This window comes from Heptranchias perlo, chromosome 9, assembly GCF_035084215.1.
Source record: "Heptranchias perlo isolate sHepPer1 chromosome 9, sHepPer1.hap1, whole genome shotgun sequence".
NCBI lineage: Eukaryota > Metazoa > Chordata > Chondrichthyes > Hexanchiformes > Hexanchidae > Heptranchias > Heptranchias perlo.
Genome location: NC_090333.1, coordinates 28,855,611 through 28,877,131, shown reverse-complemented (window position 1 = coordinate 28,877,131; position 21,521 = coordinate 28,855,611). Strand labels below are relative to the sequence as shown.

Sequence of the window (21,521 nt, the reverse complement as noted above, 5' to 3'; positions counted from 1 at the left end):
GGGCATGAATTGAAGTTCTAACACAATCAGAGCACAGTTAAAATCCAATGCAAGTAAACCATGGAGTTCATTACTACCGTTAGGTCCCACACTAAACGTTACTTTTGTGCTTAAATCAAAATGATACACCGTTCCACTTTTGGCAGCTCTAAGTGCTCCCAGGTTAGATAGGGCACGAAACCAGATAAAGCCCCTATGCCCCATCTCCTATCATGAATGAGTACTTTTAACCCATACTCAGAAGAATATTCATCCTGTATGAGCATGAATTTTTCTATTCTCCACACTAGCTATCCTTATGTCTCGGTATGGTACTGACAATTTAATACCAATTTTAGCTGAATTATGGTCAGTTTTGTGCACCAGATCTGCACCAACTAGGAACTGGTCAATTAGGAAGGGGTTTGAAGCTGACCAAATACATTTCACATGGACTTACAACAGACATTTCCATTCCAAAAGTTGGGCCTGGATCCAAATCCAGGTTCCAGAGATAAAATGAGAGTGACTGTGGTGTTTTTTTCCCCAAATATAGTTGATCAAATTAAATACAGATAAAACAGACATCAAATGGAGTTTCAAACTGCAAAGACAGTTTATTGATGCAGTGGCAGGCAGAGCCAAAGTGAAGGGGCATTTTGTTATATCCTACATTTATAGAAATACTGTTCCTTTTTGAAAGCAATTTAAAAAAATTAAAACTATATAAATGTTTTTAACCCTTCTGATTTCAATTTTAGGGATATTACATTAATTCAGTCCCCTCACACCATCACACTTAGACACCGTTTCAACAAAAATATTCCTCTCCCAAAATACCAGTAGAAAAACTACAAAAGAATACTACAGCTAATAACAACTCTAAAGCTGTGGGTTTTTTTGACTAATGGTGAGTTTCTTTCTTTCAAGCGGTGGACTCAACTCCCCTACTCTTTCCTGCCTCCAGATTAGCTACAGTGACAGTATGAGACAATAAGCCTACCTCATCCTGTCACTCTCCCATGTTCCATCTGGGGCAAGAGATTCAGTCAACAAGTAAGTGGAGTATGTGAAAGGCCACTGCTGCAGTGTGTTCAACTGGACTGGATTCAGAATACTGGCCCTGATCTAACAGAAGGATATGCAGATAAGGCTAGATGAAGTAGGGTGTGTGGAGGCTTTTGTGGAGCATAAACACCAGCACAGCCCTGTTGGGCCAAGTGGCCTGTTTCTGTGCTGTAAATCTGCAATCGACTCAACCTGTCTGGATGCAGAATATCTATCAACTCTGGTGGGACAGTAGGCGTCCTGATCTTATTTAAATTATTTTTCGTTTTGAATTAAAGGTTTTTAAATTGCTGCTGAAGGAACCATAATATTAGGGATTTTACCACTACCACCACTAACTGCTGTGTACTTTAGGTACTGCAAAGAAAACGCCCATGGAGATCTCAGGTTAAAATACAGAGATGCTGTAGTTAGCTTACTCCGAGCTCTCCAACAACACTGCTGCATAATAGTCCACAAGGAGGTTGCAGGGGAATGGCCCACCCCAAGGAGAAAAAGCCTGATCTGTGCATGGCAGACATCAGGAATTCACTATGCAGATGTAAGCTGGGGTCATAATGATCCTCAGCTCTGCTCTTTGGAGGTTCTACTACCAACCTCAAAGAAATAGTTGTCTGGGATCAGGAAGGATAACGATCTGCACTCAATGTAATGACAACTGGTCAAAGGTCCTGTGAGACATAGGTCAGTCACAGCACATGATGTACAGCTTCTACCAGAACTGGAAAAATATCAAGCGTCTGGAACCTTTTCCTAGTGACATTACAACAGGTCCCCAGAACACATCCCTGCAGAAAGGGGATGGATTAATGCTAATGACGATACACTATCACTAGTACAGAAAAGGGGCCCCATCCCAAAAGCATCCATGGTAAGGGTAGGATTGCCCCTCTGTACCTCCACCTAAAGTGCTTTAATTATTGCATAAATATTGGCCATCAATGTACGCTCTTGTAAATGCAGTACTGAGGATATAAATTAATATTGTATCAGTGTGAAACCAGTGTACATTCTTTCTTTGTTTCAAAAAACATTATTGAAAATTTTAAATTTAAAGAATTGTTAAGTGCTTGCTTGTTTTCATGTTTCAACTTCTAATCTATTTGTTGAGAATGTTGTTTCTTGAAATAACATGGGAAAAATAAAGAGGGATCCACCACTTCTCGCCTGACCAGGGCTTTCCTTCCAGAGAGACCTATCTTGGAGTCTTTAGTGAGCTTTCTCACAATGGAAACTTAGAAACATTTTTATTTCCCAAGTGCTTAAGAGATGTGATCTTTAAATTGAAAATATTCCCCTGCAGCATTATTATTTATATTATATTCTTAGAGTAAAGTTAAAAAAATGATCAAAACGGGTTATATTTTTGATTTTGGTGCAGGTTGGGACTGCAGTCCTGATACTGTTAGAGCTCATTAAGCCCAACACAGCCCACTGAACTAACCTATTGGTTTGGTGTTTTTCTTCTGATCCTCATTTGTGTCCTCCTTAGAAAGCTGAGAAGAGCTAGGAGCAGCAAACTGCTTTCGGACCAGATATGGAATGAGCTCGCCCCGGATTGACATGATAGACCTTTGAAGAAGAAACATTATTACTAATAAATAAGAATGCTCTGCGCAGTTATGGTCTATTGCCATAGTACACTGGAATACTGAGGTGATCTGCAAGGAGTCAAGATGTAGGCTGTCCATTGCAATAATCCCACAGAGAATACCTCATCGATGGGCTGCCATAGTAAAGCAGCAAGTGGGGCAGGTTGATGGGTGGAAGTAAGGTACTTCTTTATAGGAAGAGTCAGTCCCAGCCATTCTTTTATATCTTATTCTGGCAACTGGCATTGGAAAAAGCCTGGCAACAAGTCACCTGCGTCCTCTCTCAGTTGGGTAATAAATAAAGCAAAATGAAACAGCTCTTCTCAGTAATCTAATAAAAAACATGAAATATAGCATCTTACTCCTTGAAAACCATTTATCAGGTAAAATGCAATAGTAAAGTCATTTTTGCATCAGTAAACAGGCAAGTCTTGTTGGGGTAAAGGGATCATACAGTCATTAGTTCGTACTGATATACAGAAGCAGCTATCAACAAAGCACCCCATATTCTTTTGTGGTATACATGGGCAAATTTATCATGAGCAATGATTGGCATTGATTTTCATATACTGTTGTTGGTTTTAAATGGTTAACAATCGGAGCAGATCATGGTAGAATGGTAATTTTCTAATAGCACAATTTTTGTGGATCAGGTTATTTAATGAAAGATCTTGCATTTATATAGCGCCTTTCACCTCCAACAATGCGGCACGCCCTCATTACATCGAAGTATCAGCCTAGATTATGTGCTCATAAGTCCTGGAGTGAGACTTGAACCCACAAGAGTGCTATTACTGGGCCAAGCTGCACTTCCATAACTACTCACAGCTCCAGGTGCAGATTTGGATATGTGTGAGAAGCACACTAATGGCAGGAGTAGAAAAATTGAGGCACAGTTGAAAATGAAAGGAATGTTGACAAATGAAGAGAAATTGCAAAACAGAGGGGCAAAAAAAATCTTACAGCTTTTGGAATGGCTCAAAATACATCTCAAACCATTGGCAGCCTTTGGCAAGGCTGAAGGGGAAGAAGCCTAAGAAATGACTGTCAAAAATGAAGGGAAAGGAAACCCAATGTGCAAGCATGACTCTGTAAGCAAATGACAGAACAGCCCAACACTTGACCCCTGTTTGAAGGCTAATGAAGCAGAGATGATCCTGCATGAAGTGATTGCAAGGAGGGTTGCCCTGTTTGCTACTCAAGGTTGTAGGCCATAGCTACCCATTACTGTCACTGGCTGCACCAGCCCTATTCTGCACGTTAGCTGCAGGTATCATCCGCATCTGGCTCAATATCAACCCCGAGCCTGTGAATTCCTGATGATAATTGACAGGTGGGTGCACCAAGGTCTGCAGATATGGTTAGTGGCACATTGGCTGGTGCAGTTTATCAGGCTTTTCTGGCTATTTACCCTTCTGGCATGCCTTAATTTGTGCAATACACTTAAAGCATATGATACTGTGATTGGGATGCTTCTCAACAAGCATCCAGTACTAGAGATAGTCAGGCCTCTACATGTTGTACTTGTGCCGTCAGGTCCGGTGTCATGGCCTCCCTTGGGAATTGGACTCTCTCCATTCATTAGTCCTCTGCCAAAGCAAGATGCGTGCACCTGTGTCTAATAATGTGGCAGATGGGCATATGACACCGCTGGTGCAGCCTGACCTGCCTTGCATCCTTCTGCTGGTCCTGTTCTTCCTGCTCCTCTCCCTCCAAAAAGCTACAATCTATGGGGTTTCCTCATGGAAGACTTATTGATGACCATATTGGAGCTATAGGGAAAAAAAGCAAAGCATTACCACAAAGGTTCGTGAAAACCGAAGTGGCAGCAGGAATAAAAACAAAAAATTAAGAAAACAGTGCAGAAGTGGCTTTAAAGCTATCGATTAATTCTTCTTACGCAGTAACTATATGGACTTATACATGTGTGTAATATGCACTTGGTGTCTTACATATACAAACAACTGGAAATAGCGCGTAGGATGAAATCATATCATCTGCCATTACTTTAATATAATGAAGTTCCTGCCTGTTTCAGCTGGGAGTTTCCTGCCCATTTGAAATGTCTCCATAAATGTATAAAATGCACAAAGCAGGATGGAGATCTGGACTAATGGGTCTTCATATCTTTTTTTGGTCCATTACACCCCATAAATTCATGCACATGGTGTATTACAAATAGAAAAAATGGGACCACGGTATTTTGCTTCCCAGATTTTTTTTAAAAAACTGTGGCCACGCACAATAAAGCTTTCAATATTATCGGGTTATGTGCTTCCACAATGGATAAATTAATTTATCCAGTAAGTAGCTGAGCCACGAAGGCCAAGATGGTCTGAGGTTTGAACCCCATGTGGTGCTGAATTAGCTGATCAGAGATGGGGTGACAGTAGGGAACTACATTAGCCTTAGCATCCTTAGGTTAGGGAATGGAACTTTAGCTAGAGTTGCCGCTCTTGATCTTTATCTCTAGCTTTTGCAGGTTGTCTCTTGCAGTCCAATATGATGCCGACATCAACTGGCTCACAGAAGAATATCAGAGGATATCAGTACTCATGCAGCTGTACAAAACCACAAAATCTACACTTTCAGGAAAGGACAGAAAGGAATCTCAAGAAATTATCAATATTGGAGAATCATTAGCATGAACCTCCAGTCTATGTCCTTGTGTATGACCATATTTGAAAAACAAAGCAGCCAAATGGTTTTTGGAAAATTAACTTCAGTAGGCCTGAAAATACAAAGAAGGCTCATGTATGTTAATGGTGATACAGTTCAGACTGAATTTTCAATAGTCCTCGAATGTAGACCCAACAATAAAGGAATACAACCACCATAGTCTTTCCCCTTCCCTCACCGCAGTACTTGGATGCAGTTTATAATTTCCATCTGAATAAAGGAGCTGAACAACATTTACTCTGTATTTCTTTGGCTCACAGAAGTGTCGCCCATTTGCAAATACCTGAATTAAAAACTCATACCACTTTAAAGAATAGATAACATAGTTGTAAAACACGTCTGGGACAGGGATTAGACAGATTATATTTATATAACTGGGAATATGAATTAAAATAGCAATAAAGGTTGAGAATAACAACTCAGGAGATATACACTGAGAAAAGTTCTGATACAATAAGGGGATTGAAAAGATTTGATGCAGGTAAGAGTGGTGAACACCACATACTTTTTTGAACAATACATTACGCACTGTTTGTTTCATTTCTCACAAAATGTAGTATAAGAGGAGAAGGAATGCCAAGCTACTTCCTTTATTCTTCTTTTACTTCTGCTATAACTAGACATGAGATTTAAAAAATAATTTGCACATGTATTAGGTAGATGTGAGAGAGTTGTGGTTACTGGCACACTGCAGAAAATAGTAAGTATATTTCTAAAAGAAGAAACTGAATTAAAAAAGTGTTGCTTGTGTCATGCGCAGATGTGGAATTCAGCAATTGTGGGTGAGGGGTGGAAACTGCACATTTAAATGGATACTGCATATTACACATTGGAGGTAAAATTGGACTTCGGCAGTAGCTCAAAATGGGTGATTACAAATCGGCAGCTCACTTTTCTTTTCCATTAACTAATCTTCTGCCTTTAACTTCCTTACTGAAATTATTTGAGTAGACAAACATTGGTAACCTGTGAATGGATGTTGATCTAATGCAATTGTGAAAGATGCAGTTGTTTATTGCCTTTTGTCTCAGTACAATTTCAAAGGGATTTGGATTATATTTCTCTGGGGAGCCTGTTTATCCAAAAGTCAGCCTTCAGCTTGCCATCCAACAGAAGAGCTCTGTGTTTAAGATTGCACTGATCAGCAGGGAAGCTAGACCAGTTTGAAACCAAGGCATAGTTCACAAGTGTTAGAAGTGAGCTTCAGAAGTACATTTACCCCTTCACTGCGCCAGTGTGACTTTTTCCACATTAGGTATCCTTATAGTCTCTGAGAGAAACTGCCAATTTAGAGACAGATTCATGCTGTGGTTCTGCTCATTTTCTGAGGAATCTTTTTGGCTGCCCTGCTTCTGCTCCACTCTGCTTCTCCCCAATACAGTCTCTTTGATTGAAGCAGAGGAGAGGTGTGAAATATTGGATAAGGTAAACATAACGAGAGAGGAAGTACTAGAGGGACTGTAATCCTTGAAAGTTGATAAGTCACCAGGACAAGATGGATTGTTTCCTAGGCTACTGAAGGAAGCCAGGGAGAAGATAGCGGATGCTCTGAGGATCATTTTCCAATCCTCACTAGATACAGGGGAGGTATCGGAGGACTGGAAGACTGCAAACGTAGTACCATTGTTTAAAAAGGGTACGAGGGAAAGGCCGAACAATTATAGGCCGGTCAGTCTTACCTTGGTGGTGGGCAAACTATTAGAATCAATACTGAGAGATAGGATAAACTGTCACTTGGAAAGGGATGGTTTAATCAGGGATAGTCAGCATGGATTTGTTCAGGGAAGGTCATGCCTTACAAATCTGGTTGAATTCTTTGAAGAAGTGACAAGGAGGATTGATGAGGGTGGTGCAGTTGATGTTGTCTACATGGATTTTAGTAAGGCATTTGACAAGGTCCCACATGGCAGACTGGTCAGAAAGGTAAAAGCCCAAGGGATAAAGGGAAATGTGGCAAATTGGATCCAAAATTGGCTCAGTAACAGGAAACAAAGGGTAAAAGTCAATGGATGTCTTTGCGAATGGAAATCCGTTTCCAGTGGTGTGCCACAGGGCTCAGTGTTGGGTCCCTTGCTGTTTGTGGTATATATTAATGATTTGGACTTGAATGTAGGGGGCATAATTGGCAAATTTGCAGACAACACAAAAGTTGGCCATGTAGTTGATAGTGAAGATGATAGCTGTAGGCTCCAAGAAGATATCAATGGGTTGGTGGAGCGGGCGGAAAAGTGGCAAATGGAGTTCAACCCGGAGAAGTGTGAGGTAATGCACTTAGGGAGGGCAAACAGTAAAAGGGAATACGCAGTAAACGGGAATATATTGAGAGGAGTAGAGGAAGTGAGAGACCTTGGGAGTGCATGTGCACAGGTCCCTGGAGGTGGCAGTACAGGTAGATAAGGTTGTGAAGAAGGCATACGGAATGCTCTCGATTATTAGTCAAGGTATAGAATACAAAAGCAGGGATGTAATGATGGAACTGTATAAAACGCTGGTAAGGCCACAGCTGGAGTATTGTGCTCAGTTCTGGTCACCACATTACAGGAAGGACATAATTGCTATGGAGAGAGTGCAGAGAAGATTTACAAGAATGTTGCCAGGGCTTGAAAATTGCAGCTACGAGGAGAGATTGGATACGCTGGGTTGTTTTCCTTGGAGCAGAGAAGGCTGAGGGGAGACTTGATTGAGGTGTACAAAATTATGAGGGGCCTAGATAGAGTAGACAGGAAGTACCTGTTTCCCCTAGCGGAGAGTTCAAGAACTAGAGGACATAGATTTAAGCTGATTGGCGGAAGGATTAGAGGAGACATGAGGAAAATTTTTTTTAACCGGAGGGTGGTAGGTTTATGGAATTCGCTGCCCGAATTGGTGGTAGAGGCAAGGACCCTCAACTCTTTTTAAAAGTACCTGGACCTGCACCTAAAGTGCTGTAAGCTGCAGGGCTACGTACCGGGTGCTGGAAGGTGAGATTAGAATGGGCACCTGGTTGTTCTTCGAGTCGGCGCAGACACGATGGGCCGAATCGCCCCCTTCTGTGCTGTATCTTTTCTATAGTTCTATGATTGCCCCTTGCCAAGAAGCTAGCTCTGAGGTGTCTAACTTGACCCTTTTTTAAAAAAATAAGGAAGGCAGGCTGACTTTTCTTCATATTAAACCTACTTATAGCATTGTTTTGTATACTCATACCATGTGTAAAAAAAAACTTGTGCTTTCACTCACTGAAAAAGCACCCATTGATTTTAATGACAAATCATGTAATTGCAGAGCCTGTTTACTGCACTTTTGGTAGCTGGCAAAAATTATGCATATTTAAGCAAGTTGTACACACATTGAGAAGGCACTGACTCCTTTGCTGGGGTACGGTTCCATGCATTGCTATACAACTCTTCTCCCAAGTGGCCATTATTTACGTGTGAGCCAAGTGAGTACGAGCCAACTCCAATCTTCTTGGAAGTGCATGTGTGTGAATATGGGTTACAACAGTTGTCACTGTGCAGCAACAGAAGTGGGAATCCTGTGTAATTTTCCTTTTGGCAACCCAGGATGCTGCAGCCAATTGCAGTGGCCTAAGTGAGATGAGCTAATTCAGTACAGATTGGGGATAAAATGAGCGCTTTCTAATCTTAATGGCTCAGAGATAAAGACTTGAAAAGTAATACTTAATGCTTATTTTAATTACCTACAGACATAGGTTTTCAATTTTTTTAAACTCAATATTCCAATCTTTGGAAACTCAATATTCCTGTCTTTGGAAACTATCACAGACACAGTGATAAACAAAGAGACCTGACAATTTAGTATTAATCCCTTAGATTTTAAAAAAAAGGAAGTGTGGTAGCTTTCTATTGCAGTTGCCGTATTATATATCTGGACTAAGAGTGCGTTTAGGTTATCCTCCAGATACAAAGTACAAATGTACATCCAAAAATAATGTACACATACATAACATTCATATTTCCCAGACAACTTGGGCTTCATTTTAGCACCCGCTATCGGGTGCTTTCCTGGCAGGGGGGCTCCGAAAATCGGGGAATCCTGGAGCGGGTCCGGAGCCCGGCTCCAACCCGCCGACTTCCGGGTTCCCCACAGACGCGCCAACGTGCGCGCGCAGCCCCCGCATGTGGGAATCCCGGAGGCAATTAAAGCCAGCGGGATGCCACTTGACAATATTTATCTAGCTATTTCAGGTCATTAACAGACCTGATTAAGGGATTATGTGAGGAGGGGTGGGATTTAACAAACAACTGGGGCTGTTTCCCATACTGGGGGAAACACTCACAGTTGAAATGGATGTGTTGCAGCTATCAGCCTGTGGCAGGCAAAGGTCCATTTGACGGTGGGGGGGGTGGGGGGTGGGGGGGGGGGGGGGGAGGGGAGGGGTGGGGGGAGGGGAGGGGGAGACCCTCACTCATTGCAGGAGGCCACTCTGTCACTTGGGACAAAGTTTGGCCTCCTCCTGACAAGAAAATTCACCAACTTGCACACTTACACCGGGGTCCAGTCACATGTACCTACCTTGCGGACCCCCTCAGATGTACATCTTCCGGATGGGGGCCGCTGTAGCTGCAGTCATGACCACCTCGGAGGGCGAACAGCATCACCAGCCTCGCCGGCCACCTCTGACACGTAGAGCTCCACAACAGAGTGCTGTGACACATCCACCTGCACAGCAGGAGGGAGGGCAACAGCAGAGAGAGATGTGTCGCAGAGGGCACTACCCTCGCCACAGGGTCCATAGACCGAGGCTCAGCTTCCTGGACCTCTCTGAGCAGCAGTGCACATGGAGGCTCAGAGTCACTCGACATGTAGTCGTGGACATCAGCAGCATCCTTCATGCCGAGCTGCTCCCGGTTGGCCCGAGCACCATCTTCTTACCTGTCGCTCTCAAAGTCACCACTGCCCTCAACAACTTCTCCTCCGTATCCTTCCGGGGTGCCACCGGGGACATCGCCGACATCTCCACAAAAGAGCCCTGCGAATACACGTACACCCACTCTGCAGTGACACAATGGAGTGTCATCAGTTGTGGGTCTTCACTGTGATCCTCAGGAAAGGGCATTATTGCACAAACCAGACAAGATTTGCAAAGACGTGGCAGTAGTGGTGCCAATATAATATGTGATGTGAGTTGGTCAGAAATTCAATACAAGTAAAAACCATGAAAAACCCTCAAACACCCTTGTGCATCCCCTTCATGCTCACGACACGTTTGCCTTACGCTTCCTACTGCACATATGTGATGCATGCCCTGTGGCTGCAGCACAGGTAGTGGCAGGTTGAGTGATGCTGACTGTGAAAGAGATGCACGAGAGGGTGAGTATGAGATAGAGCCATGAGATTGTATGAGGATTGGGTTGAGTGGTAGTGGCGGGATGAGTACTGGCGAGGTGAGTAAGTGCAGGTAAGATGAGGATGAGCTTTGAGTGGGTATGAGGGGTGATGTGACAGAGCAGTGTTGGCAGTGCAGAAGGAGATGTGGGGTGGGGGCGGTGATGTGGCAGATGGAGTGTAGGGGAATGAGTAAGTGTACTCACTTTGGCTGACCTACTTAGGTCATTGCAGCGCCTCCTGCAATGTATGCAGGTGGACGATATGTTGGTGGTGCAGGTGACCTCCTCTGCCACCTCGAGCCAGGCCTTCCTGGTGGCAGAGGCAGGCCGCTTCCTCCCACCCGCCGGGGGGGGGGGGGGGGGGGAGATCTCTGTCTTCCCCCTCCTCCTCACCCCATCTAATGATACCTGGGAGCAGCCTTCCCCCTGGGCTGCTCCATGCTGTAATTTTTTCTATTTGTTGCAGCATGTGACAGTGGAGGACTGCCCCTTTAAATAGAGCTCCTCCAGCTGACAGAGCTTACTGCGCATGCGCAGTCAACCCGATGCGCAGATCAGCAGTGGGGAACCCGGAAGACCAGGTAAGTGGATCCAATTAGGCTGCGATCGCGCGGGGGGCAGACTGATTTCGCTGGCCATACCCCTCCCCCCGCGAACCCGCAGCCCTGGTAACATCGAGCCCCTTGTGTCTATTGGAGGTCATCAACACATAAGCGAAAGTGAAAGATTCGCAAGCCCCCCTGAATAACCTTCATGCAAATCAAACATCTTTTTTATGCATGCTGGGCAGGTCTGTGCTTCAATGTGTGCACTCCTTACAAGGAGGCCCTGTTAGGTTTACATTAAGATGGGGTCCAGACTACACTACTAACTTTTCCCTGAGCGCCCCTTTATCACAACGGTCACATAGGTTTCCTGGCATGGCCCTTAAGCCCGGGAGGGCCTGGCAAGATTAGACGCTGGACCTGGTGGTCCAAATACAGCTGTCCAAAAGATGCGTTTCAAGAAATAATAAAAACAAATTTCTAAATGGGCCCCGAGTTTAGACTGTAAATACCTACCTGCCATCTGCAAACCGTATGTTTGGTCTTAAAGAGATATTTCATTCTAACTGCTTTTATTGTTACTAAAAAGTTGGAATTTAAATAAACATTTGTATATTAAGTTTATTTCTGTACAATTTTACATTAACAGCAAAACGAAAATTTGGAAAGAAACTCTACTGGATAGTTTCAAAGAGACAGAAACCCTTTTGTAGACCTAAGTAAACTTGTTGAGAAAATAGTATACATTTTTTTAAAAATTAAATAAAATTTCACAATGTTCTCCTGTGTTCTTTCTCAGCAATGTACTTTTAATAGCTTTGATTGTAATATGATTCTGTTTTTATTATGTTTATTTGGGAATGGGTACAGAAATATACGTATAGGCAGTCAAACCTCATTACAAACTTTTTGGGACTGGCAAAGCCTTTGTTCCACAATCCTGAAATTATGCAATGTTACCACAATGCAGCGAGTAATATGTTCCAACATGCAACTACGTGAGTTTCTGGAGAGTAAAGGGATTGAGGGATATGGGGAGCAGGTGGGGTTAAGATCACTCAAAAAGTGACAGATTTATTGACCCAAACAGCCTTTCTTTTGTTACTCGCACATTTCCTGTGGCACTGCTCCCAGTAAAGGGTATGCTGTTTTATAAAGACAGGAGCATTATACCACCTGATACATTATTCTGTTGCTAATGGGAAGCCACAAGATATGATTGAGATCAACTAGATGTTGTTTTCTGTTGTTGGGAATGTTTCTGTGAAACCAGCAGGAAATGACCTACTTTCTCTTTTTTATCCTTTTGTTCCCCAAGTGTAACATGGAAATTTGGACCTGTCACAAAGTGTGATGGGCATTGCTCAAATCTTTCATATAGATAGATTATTTTAGAATCATAGAATCATAGAAGTTACAACATGGAAACAGGCCCTTCGGCCCAACATGTCCATGTCGCCCAGTTTATACCACTAAGCTAGTCCCAATTGCCTGCACTTGGCCCATATCCCTCTATACCCATCTTACCCATGTAACTGTCCAAATGCTTTTTAAAAGACAAAATTGTACCCGCCTCTACTACTGCCTCTGGCAGCTCGTTCCAGACACTCACCACTCTTTGAGTGAAAAAATTGCCCCTCTGGACCCTTTTGTATCTCTCCCCTCTCACCTTAAATCTATGCCCCCTCGTTATAGACTCCCCTACCTTTGGGAAAAGATTTTGACTATCGACCTTATCTATGCCCCTCATTATTTTATAGACTTCGATAAGATCACCCCTTAACCTCCTACTCTCCAGGGAAAAAAGTCCCAGTCTGTCTAACCTCTCCCTGTAAGTCAAACCATCAAGTCCCGGTAGCATCCTAGTAAATCTTTTCTGCACTCTTTCTAGTTTAATAATATCCTTTCTATAATAGGGTGACCAGAACTGTACACAGTACTCCAAGTGTGGCCTCACCAATGCCCTGTACAACTTCAACAAGACATCCCAACTCCTGCATTCAATGTTCTGACCAATGAAACCAAGCATGCTGAATGCCTTCTTCACCACCCTATCCACCTGTGACTCCACTTTCAAGGAGCTATGAATCTGTACTCCCAGATCTCTTTGTTCTATAACTCTCCCCAACGCCCTACCATTAACGGAGTAGGTCCTGGCCCGATTCGATCTACCAAAATGCATCACCTCACATTTATCTAAATTAAACTCCATCTGCCATTCATCGGCCCACTGGCCCAATTTATCAAGATCCCGTTGCAATCCTAGATAACCTTCTTCACTGTCCACAATGCCACCAATCTTGGTGTCATCTGCAAGCTTACTAACCATGCCTCCTAAATTCTCATCCAAATCATTAATATAAATAACAAATAACAGCGGACCCAGCACCGATCCCTGAGGCACACCGCTGGACACAGGCATCCAGTTTGAAAAACAACCCTCTACAACCACCCTCTGTCTTCTGTCGTCAAGCCAATTTTGTATCCAATTGGCTACCTAACCTTGGATCCCATGAGATTTAACCTTATGTAACAACCTACCATGCGGTACCTTTATCAGGGGATTGTCTAAATAAGCTGCATCCTACTTTACTGAATGTAACTGAGTTTCAAGGGGGATTGTGAAAACTGTTGTTACAAAAGATGTGTAATAATAAAGGTCCTATTGTATACTTATGCAAGTGTATGGATTGAAATGTATTTTTTTATACACAGACACAGAAAAAGTATATATATATGGTTTACCCATAGAACAATGCTTATCTTCTCGGAGTGCAATCACGTGGCTGAGGCTGCTGAGGAACTAACTCACTGGGTGTTTCTGGCTTGCACTTTTATATTACAACAGTGACTATACTTCGAAAGTACTTAATTGGCTGTGAAACACTTTGGGATGTCCTGTGATTGTGAAAAGTGCTATATAAAGGCAAGTTCTTTCTTTAGTCCTCTATTTTCGGTCCTTGTCAACTGTACCAACATTTATCTGTTCCAGCAAATCAAAAGCAACTTTTGAATGGCATGGACTAAAATGGACAGTGAGAATGTGACATTTTTCATGTTTTGCACTGGATATTCTATTGGGTTCAGCATCACCAGTTGCTCTCATAAGTGGGCCTTGAGTTCACCACTATCCGACTGCACCTTTTACTACCTGATAATTAGTTATAATAGCATGACAACATTACTGACTACTAAACTATCACACATTCTGCCATGTGTATTCTCCTTGCTTTACAGAATGCAGAACAGAAAGAACTCTAGCAAGAGATGGAATGACTTCAAACTAACAGTTTTATTTTACATAAAATACAGGAATGAACTGATTATAGTTTTCTTAGTGAGAACAATTTCCTACGCACCTTAGCCTACATGAAAATAATAAACACAAAATCATATTGACCCCTTAGGCATAAACCATTTTCAAGCTTAGCTATTGCAAAACTATCTGGTCCTGACTTTCTTTAACTGACAACCAGGGCTTTTTCGTCCACTCTATCTCTGAGACACTTCTCTGATACCAGCCTTACGTCTGTGTGGTCAGGGTTCGGCCCACTGAGCTTTCAACCATTAAAGGCCCCAGACTGAGCTCATCCTTAGAACTGTGAAAACAAAACGTCAGGTTCCACATATATGCTGATGACATGTAGCTCTACCTCATCACCACTTCACTCGACCCCTCCACTGCCTCTGATTTGTTACGCTGCTTGTCCGGCATCCAGTATTGGATGAGCAGAAATTTCCTCCAACTAAATATTGGGAAGACCAAAGCCCTGCCACAATATTGGGAAGACCAAAGCCCTGCCACAAACTCCATTCCCTAGTCACCGATTCCATCCCTTGCCCTGGCCACTGTCTGAGGTTGAACCAGACCATTTGTGACCTTGGCATCCTATTTGACCCTGAGATGAGCTTCCGACCCCATATCCACTATATCACCAAGACTGCCTATTTCTAACTCCATAACATCGCCCATCTCCTCCCTTGCCTCAGCTCATCTGCCGCTGAAACACTCATCCATGCCTTTGTTACCTCTAGACGTGACTATTCCAATGCTCTCCTGGCTGGCCTCCCATCTTCTACCCTCCATAAACTTGAGCTCACCCAAAACTCTGCTGCCCGTATCCTAACTCGCACCAAGTCCTGTTCACTCATCAGCCCTGTGCTCGCTGACCTACATTGGCTCTCGGTCTGGCAACGCCTCAATTTTAAAATTCTCATCCTTGTGTTCGAATCCCTCCATGGCCTTGCCCCTCACTATCTCTGCAACCTCCTCCAGCCCTCCAACCCTAAGGATCTCTACGCTCCTCCAATTCCGGCCTCTTACATATCTCGATTTTAATTGCACCACTATTGGCGGCTGTGCCTTCAGCAGTCTAGGCCCTAAGCTCTGGAATTCCCTCCCTAAACCTCTCCGCCTCTCTACCTCTCTCTCCTCCTTTAAGATGCTCCTTAAAACCTATCTCTTTAACCAGCCTTTTAGTCACCTGTCCTAGTATCTCCTTATGTGGCTTGGTGGCAAATTTTGTTTGATATCGCTCCAGTGATGCGCTTTGGGATTTTTTGCTATGTTAAAGGCGCCATATAAATGCAAGTTGTTGTTGTGGATAAAACAACACATTTTTTATTGTTTATTTAACACAGAATAGCTACTTGTCAAGAGTGACTGGAAACAATCTTTGTTAATAGTCTAAGATGCCTGTCAAAGACTGGCCATTTCAACAGACTGATCTTCTAGGGCCTTTTTCTTGCTTCAAAGCTACAGAAACTTGCATAAATAAGCAGTATGGATGCCAGCATATCTCAGCTGTGACTCTGAGTACCTAATTTGCACAATTAATTTTGAAAAAGTACCACTGGACCTTTTATGTCATTCCCCCACAAACAGTCTGATAGGACATTGGTATAACTTTGACAACACCTCCGAGAGCGCATCACTACCTCAGTACAGTACATGAGGTGTCAGCCTAGATTGTGTATTCAAGCCCCGGAGTTGAAAACTTAACCGGCCTGGCAGGGGAGCACAGAATTTCCCAGAGCTGCTGGCAACCTAATGATTAAACACAACTTTTTATAAACATGAACATTCCCTCACTATAATGAAATCTATGTATAGGATTACATTTTTAGACCATAATTTCAACCTAGATGTTTAAAATCTATTTCCTGTCCCTGATCTTCACCAGTGACATTTTATAGACTGCTGTTCTGAGCATATTTTGAATGCCAGGGAAATTTATAACTAATTTTCACAAGAGCACTTAAGAACTAATTGTGAAATAATGGTACTATAATCTCTTACTTGTTTTCCACAAGGAAATCCAGAACCCATTTCTTCATGCAGTACAGATGGGCGTCCACAAGTGCGGTTTTTATGTGCATCCTAGGATGCCTGCGAAAAAAAAACCCAGCAATTACTGTATGTTTACCAACCATTCATTGGCACCTCATTGCAGTATGGTTCCACGAATGCCAGTCAGCATTTAGTGCCTTCTATGAGCCTCAACAGTGAATGTTGGTGGGCCTTTCTCCTCTCCTTGTGCCTGAAGATGATGGACCCTGTAAACCCCCCCAAACGAAGAATTCACCACAAAATCCCACCTCACATTCCACTCCACAGTGCTACTGAACCTCATGTTCTTCCTCCATGGTACTGCCACATCCCAGAACCATCCCTCTAATGCGATCACAGCCCAGTAGATGCCTCCACATATACAACTGCCGCTAAACCCCACAACCCACCCTTTCTCACCACTACCAAATCTCACATACCTACCTGTAATCTGTTATATATTGCCTACCATCTTCCTTCATATTCTTCACGTGAGCAGAAGTATAATACAGTGAGATTTACATGGACGCTGGGACTCAAAAAAATTCAAAATCATTTTGGCCACAAAAAAATCAGAACTCAGTAACTATAAGAAGTGATAAAAATCTATCAAAAAAAACCCAAACCAATCAAATTGCTCAAAATGTTACCCCAAACATCTTCAGCCAACATTTTTTCTCAGCAACTAAAATTTCTAATATTGCAAAAAAGGTGTGTAACATACTGAAGACATAAAAATACATTTTATACAAATTTACCGATAAAATGGTCTTTTGTGCCTTTAAGTACCATAATTAACATTTTATCCAGAAGTTTTAGCCTCTCTCAAAAGCCTGGTCATGAAGTTGATATTATTCTCAGAGTTATCACTCTCCCTGCCAACTGAAGATAGTTACCAACCATTACCTGCCTACCATTCCCAGGATGGTACAGTCTGAGCATCTACAGGGGGGATGGCAGGCAGCACACCTGCCTGATGTCATCATTCTGATGCCCTGTGAATTTTAGCTGTCAGGCCTCATTCGTACATGATTGACAAGCTACCTGCACGATGGCATCGCTGACTCCATTCACATCACTTCAACATTGGTCTCTGCATTTGCTGGAAATATCTCAATCGGGAAGATGAGGTGGAAGTAAGGCCCCAGGTTTTTTTGGTGAGGGCACGGAGGGTCATCCTCTTTCCATCAAATGGGAAAAAGATGCCAAAGCAAAAAATTCGATAGTCCTAGAGAGAGGTAGTCAACACTAGAAACATCACCCCCAGACCTCGATTCAGTGCAGGAAAAGGACCTGACCAGAGCAGCAGGGGTGAGCACAGGTCTTCATATCTCGATTTCTCTGCATTAAACTTGGCAACACCATAACCTCTCCACCCTCAACCCCGCACCCCCTCCCCCCGCTATGAACATTTTTCTCCCCTGCATCACATCCTTCTCTGCCAATCACAAGTGGACACTGCACCACCTCTTCTCATTTCAAACTCTCACACCTCTTGCTTGCTGCCTTTACAGCCACTAACTGCATTCTGTTCTCACATGATAACAATGGCAAAACAATGAACTCCTCTGATGACTCCTTTCTAACTTCAGTCAAGCCTCTTCCTTTCCACTGAACACCTCGCACCTTGCTTCTTCTTCTCAGCACAAATACTATAAACACACATACTTTATGAAGAAACCCCACGTATTTGCACATCCCTTTGCAATAGCCACTCACTAAATCTCTCTTTTTCTGCAGGAAAAATTGTCTCACAACACAAGGGAGAGGAGCAACAACAGGTGAGGACCAGCTAACATCCAGGCCCTTAGCGAAATGAAGCAGGCAGCCCTGGAGATCAGAGGCCCATTAAGAACAAAAAGTATCAGAGGTGGTGAGGCTGGCCAGGGGATGGGGGAGGGGGAGGAGGTGGTGGTGACACTGAGCAGGGTGTTTGCACAGTGAAGCCTGTTATCTGCTACTGTGCGGCCTGTCAGTGTCATGCCAACTCTTGTCTCTAGGTCCTTTTCAACACCTGGATCCCGTGAAAGAGGAATCAGAGGAGGACAATCCTCTGGAAGCAGCAGCATCATCATGTCCTCCATTCCTCCCAAGCACTCCCACAAATATTGGCACCCCGGGTGGTTTAAAGAGCAAGTTAGCGAGGTCTGCACTTGGTGGAGCAACCAGCATGAGTGAGCAGGAGCAAGGACTAGTGGAAAGTTCAGCCCAGGAGATGGCTCTCCAGAGGGCAAGCTCAGCTCGAAGCTCTACTGAAGAGGATAAAGATGCTAAATTCAGGGGTCCAGCCTTCAGAGGTAAACTCCTTTCAGGCACACATGCAATTGTCCAGTATATTGGAAAGCCCGCCAAGGAGTTGCTGTACCATATCTGATAGTTTGGAGGAGTCGGCTACCAGCTTTTGTGGCATTCGGTCACAATGCATCCGAACTCTGCACTCTACCACGAAGGGTGTGGCCACCTCAATGGATGCTGCAGCCTGACCATCACACCAGGAGTCTGTGTCCCCAACTTTTGTTGCTTTGATCAAAGCTCAAATTGCTGCCACACAGACTCTGGACTCCATCATCTGCTCACCTTGGATAGGCTGATGGACCACATTACTAGGGTCTTTAAAGGCATCACTGATCTCCTGCAGATCAGTGGAAGTGATAAGCCACAACCCCTAGTGGCACAACGGGAATGGCACATATTGCCCACCTTCAGGATGTGAACACATCTGCTCCATCACCATCCTCAACCAATGCCTGTCATGTTGCCAGAAAGCCACCTGGGCCAGACTGCCCTGGCAGCAGCCTACAGCCAGGTTTGAGCTCCCAGAGGTCACCAACCACGAGCATCTCAAGGATCCTCACTTAAGCAATAGCTGCCTTCCACCAGTTATGCTGAAGCTACCGGGGGGCACCTCATAAGAGTAGTAGGATTAGTCAAAAAAAATTGAAAAAGGCACCATTGGTTGACACTTGGGTGAGAAAGGATGTCAAAGCTCTGATTGTTGTAGAAATTAAAATATTTCACCTTGTCACATTTGGAACTTTTGCCTGCAATGTGGTTTAATTGCAGGTTATTAGTCTGCATTGTCAAGAAGGTATATATATGATAGTTGTCTCAATGGTTTTAATGTTGTTTATTGCCAGGTTAAAGGAGTGACAAAAGAGGAAATAAGAACTGTTGATGCAGAGGGGAATTGTAAAGGTTTTAGGGGAATGAGCAGGTCAACGAAAGCGCTGCGAAATCAAATCATCCCCAGCTTCTCTGGCTGCAAGATATTGTGGTAACTCTCCCTCTTCCGCTTCTTCCTTGCCTTCACCCAAGTCTTCCTCGTCAGATGAGAGGGGTTCCTACTGCATTTCTTCCTTCATGTGCAATCCTTTTTGAATTGTGCGATTGTGCAACATGCAGCACACTACCACAATGCATGAGACACTCTGTGGGCTGTATGGAAGCCAGCCCTCAGGCCTATCCAGGCACCTAAACTGTTGCTTCAAGAGCTCAAATGTGTGCTTGTTAATCATCCTGGTGGTCCCATGGCTCTGGTTACAATGGAAAGTTATTGCATATAAATTTAATGCACTCAATGGGACCTATACAACTTAATTACAATCCTTGTCACTCGTGAGAAAAAAAATCCGTGTTAATGATTATCCTCAATATTCTATTTATAGTTTGTTGAGAAATGGCAGTTTTATATAAAGTCTAAGCAATAGGTTATTGCATTTTTAATAATGTCATTGTAGTCATGCTTTTTTATATAAGTTTACAATGAACTCAATTGCTAACAGTCATCATTAAAAGGTACTTCTGGAGGTCTTTCAATACAGATGGACCACCTAGTAGCTGGATAGGGAAAAGTGCTTCACTGCTGAAGATTTTTTTTCCTCCTTGTTTTGTGGCAGCATATGGTGATTTAAACTGCTTGGAAGGCTACAATGCTATGACTGCTCAATTCATCAGTTTTACTCAATCCACCAGTGTGGATGCTTCCTTACACATAATGAATATTACTGTATGCAATCCATCAGCCGGTGCTATACATATCTCCAGTATGCAAGACAATTTTAAAAAAATTCATTCTTGGGATGTGGGCATCGCCGGCAAAACCAGCATTTATTGCCCATTCCTAGATTCCCTGACAACTGAGTGGCTTGCTTGAAAGCAACCACGCAGTTTTCCCACTGTTTACCTCTTCAGAAAGTATCCTAACAAAATTCCACAGATGACTGGGACTCTAGTGGTTAATATGCATTTTGCTCAGGTGCTTGCCCACAGTGAATAACGGAAAATTAACAGCCAAATATACCATGATTTATTCTAACGTACACCTTCGTGGATAACCCAATAGCAACATTGATGGCATTCTCAAAATAAGCTCTTTGTCTTGATTAGGGAACGGTATCAGGCACAGACACATGGTTGGTGGGAAAAGAATGGAAAAAAAGTATTTTTAAAATGGAATAATATCCCATGACAAGAACAGTCCTTTCATAAAAGATACAATTACACATTTGTATCATTGCGAATTGTCGACACAACTCGGTACTTGACCTGTGTGCATTAAAACTAGATAATGCATGGCATACTCCACAAAGACCATCTATACACCAATTTGAGTTTATAACAGGCACAGGGTTTAGTGCAAAGCTGCATTTTAAAAGTGCTCAGGTGGCCTGCTGGTCTGAGACTAGCACAAAAGGATATAATTTGGTCCATGTTTGCGCCAGTTTTTTGCTAGAGCAATCGAAAACTAATCCCACTCTTCTCCTCCTTCTTCGCTATTAGTAACAATTTTAAACTGATGATGCTTTGTCACTGACTCTCCAACCAGAAGATATTATCTTTCTACATTAATTCTATAATATTCCCTATATAAGAACATAAGAAATAGGAGCTGGAATAGGCCATATGGTCCCTTGAGCCTGCTCCGCCATTCAATCAGATCATGGCTGATCTCTGACCTCAACTCCACTTTCCTGCCCGATCCCCATATCCCTTGATTCCCCTA

General features: G+C 43.2%; 1 protein-coding gene across 5 annotated transcripts in view; it reads right to left on the bottom strand.

The window, feature by feature from the left end:
• The window catches only part of eif2b3 (eukaryotic translation initiation factor 2B, subunit 3 gamma), a 135,471-nt gene that overhangs the window by 37,178 nt on the left and 76,772 nt on the right, over nucleotides 1-21,521 (bottom strand). For all 5 annotated transcript variants that reach the window (XR_010963847.1, XM_067990090.1, XM_067990089.1 and 2 more), the window contains 2 exons: nucleotides 16,490-16,579; nucleotides 2,492-2,619 (listed from right to left, as the gene is read on the bottom strand). Coding sequence is in view for 4 of the 5 variants with exons in the window: in XM_067990090.1 (XP_067846191.1) it covers nucleotides 2,492-2,619; nucleotides 16,490-16,579 (218 nt within the window). In the remaining variant the exon portion in view is untranslated. The remainder of the gene's footprint in view (nucleotides 1-2,491; nucleotides 2,620-16,489; nucleotides 16,580-21,521) is intronic.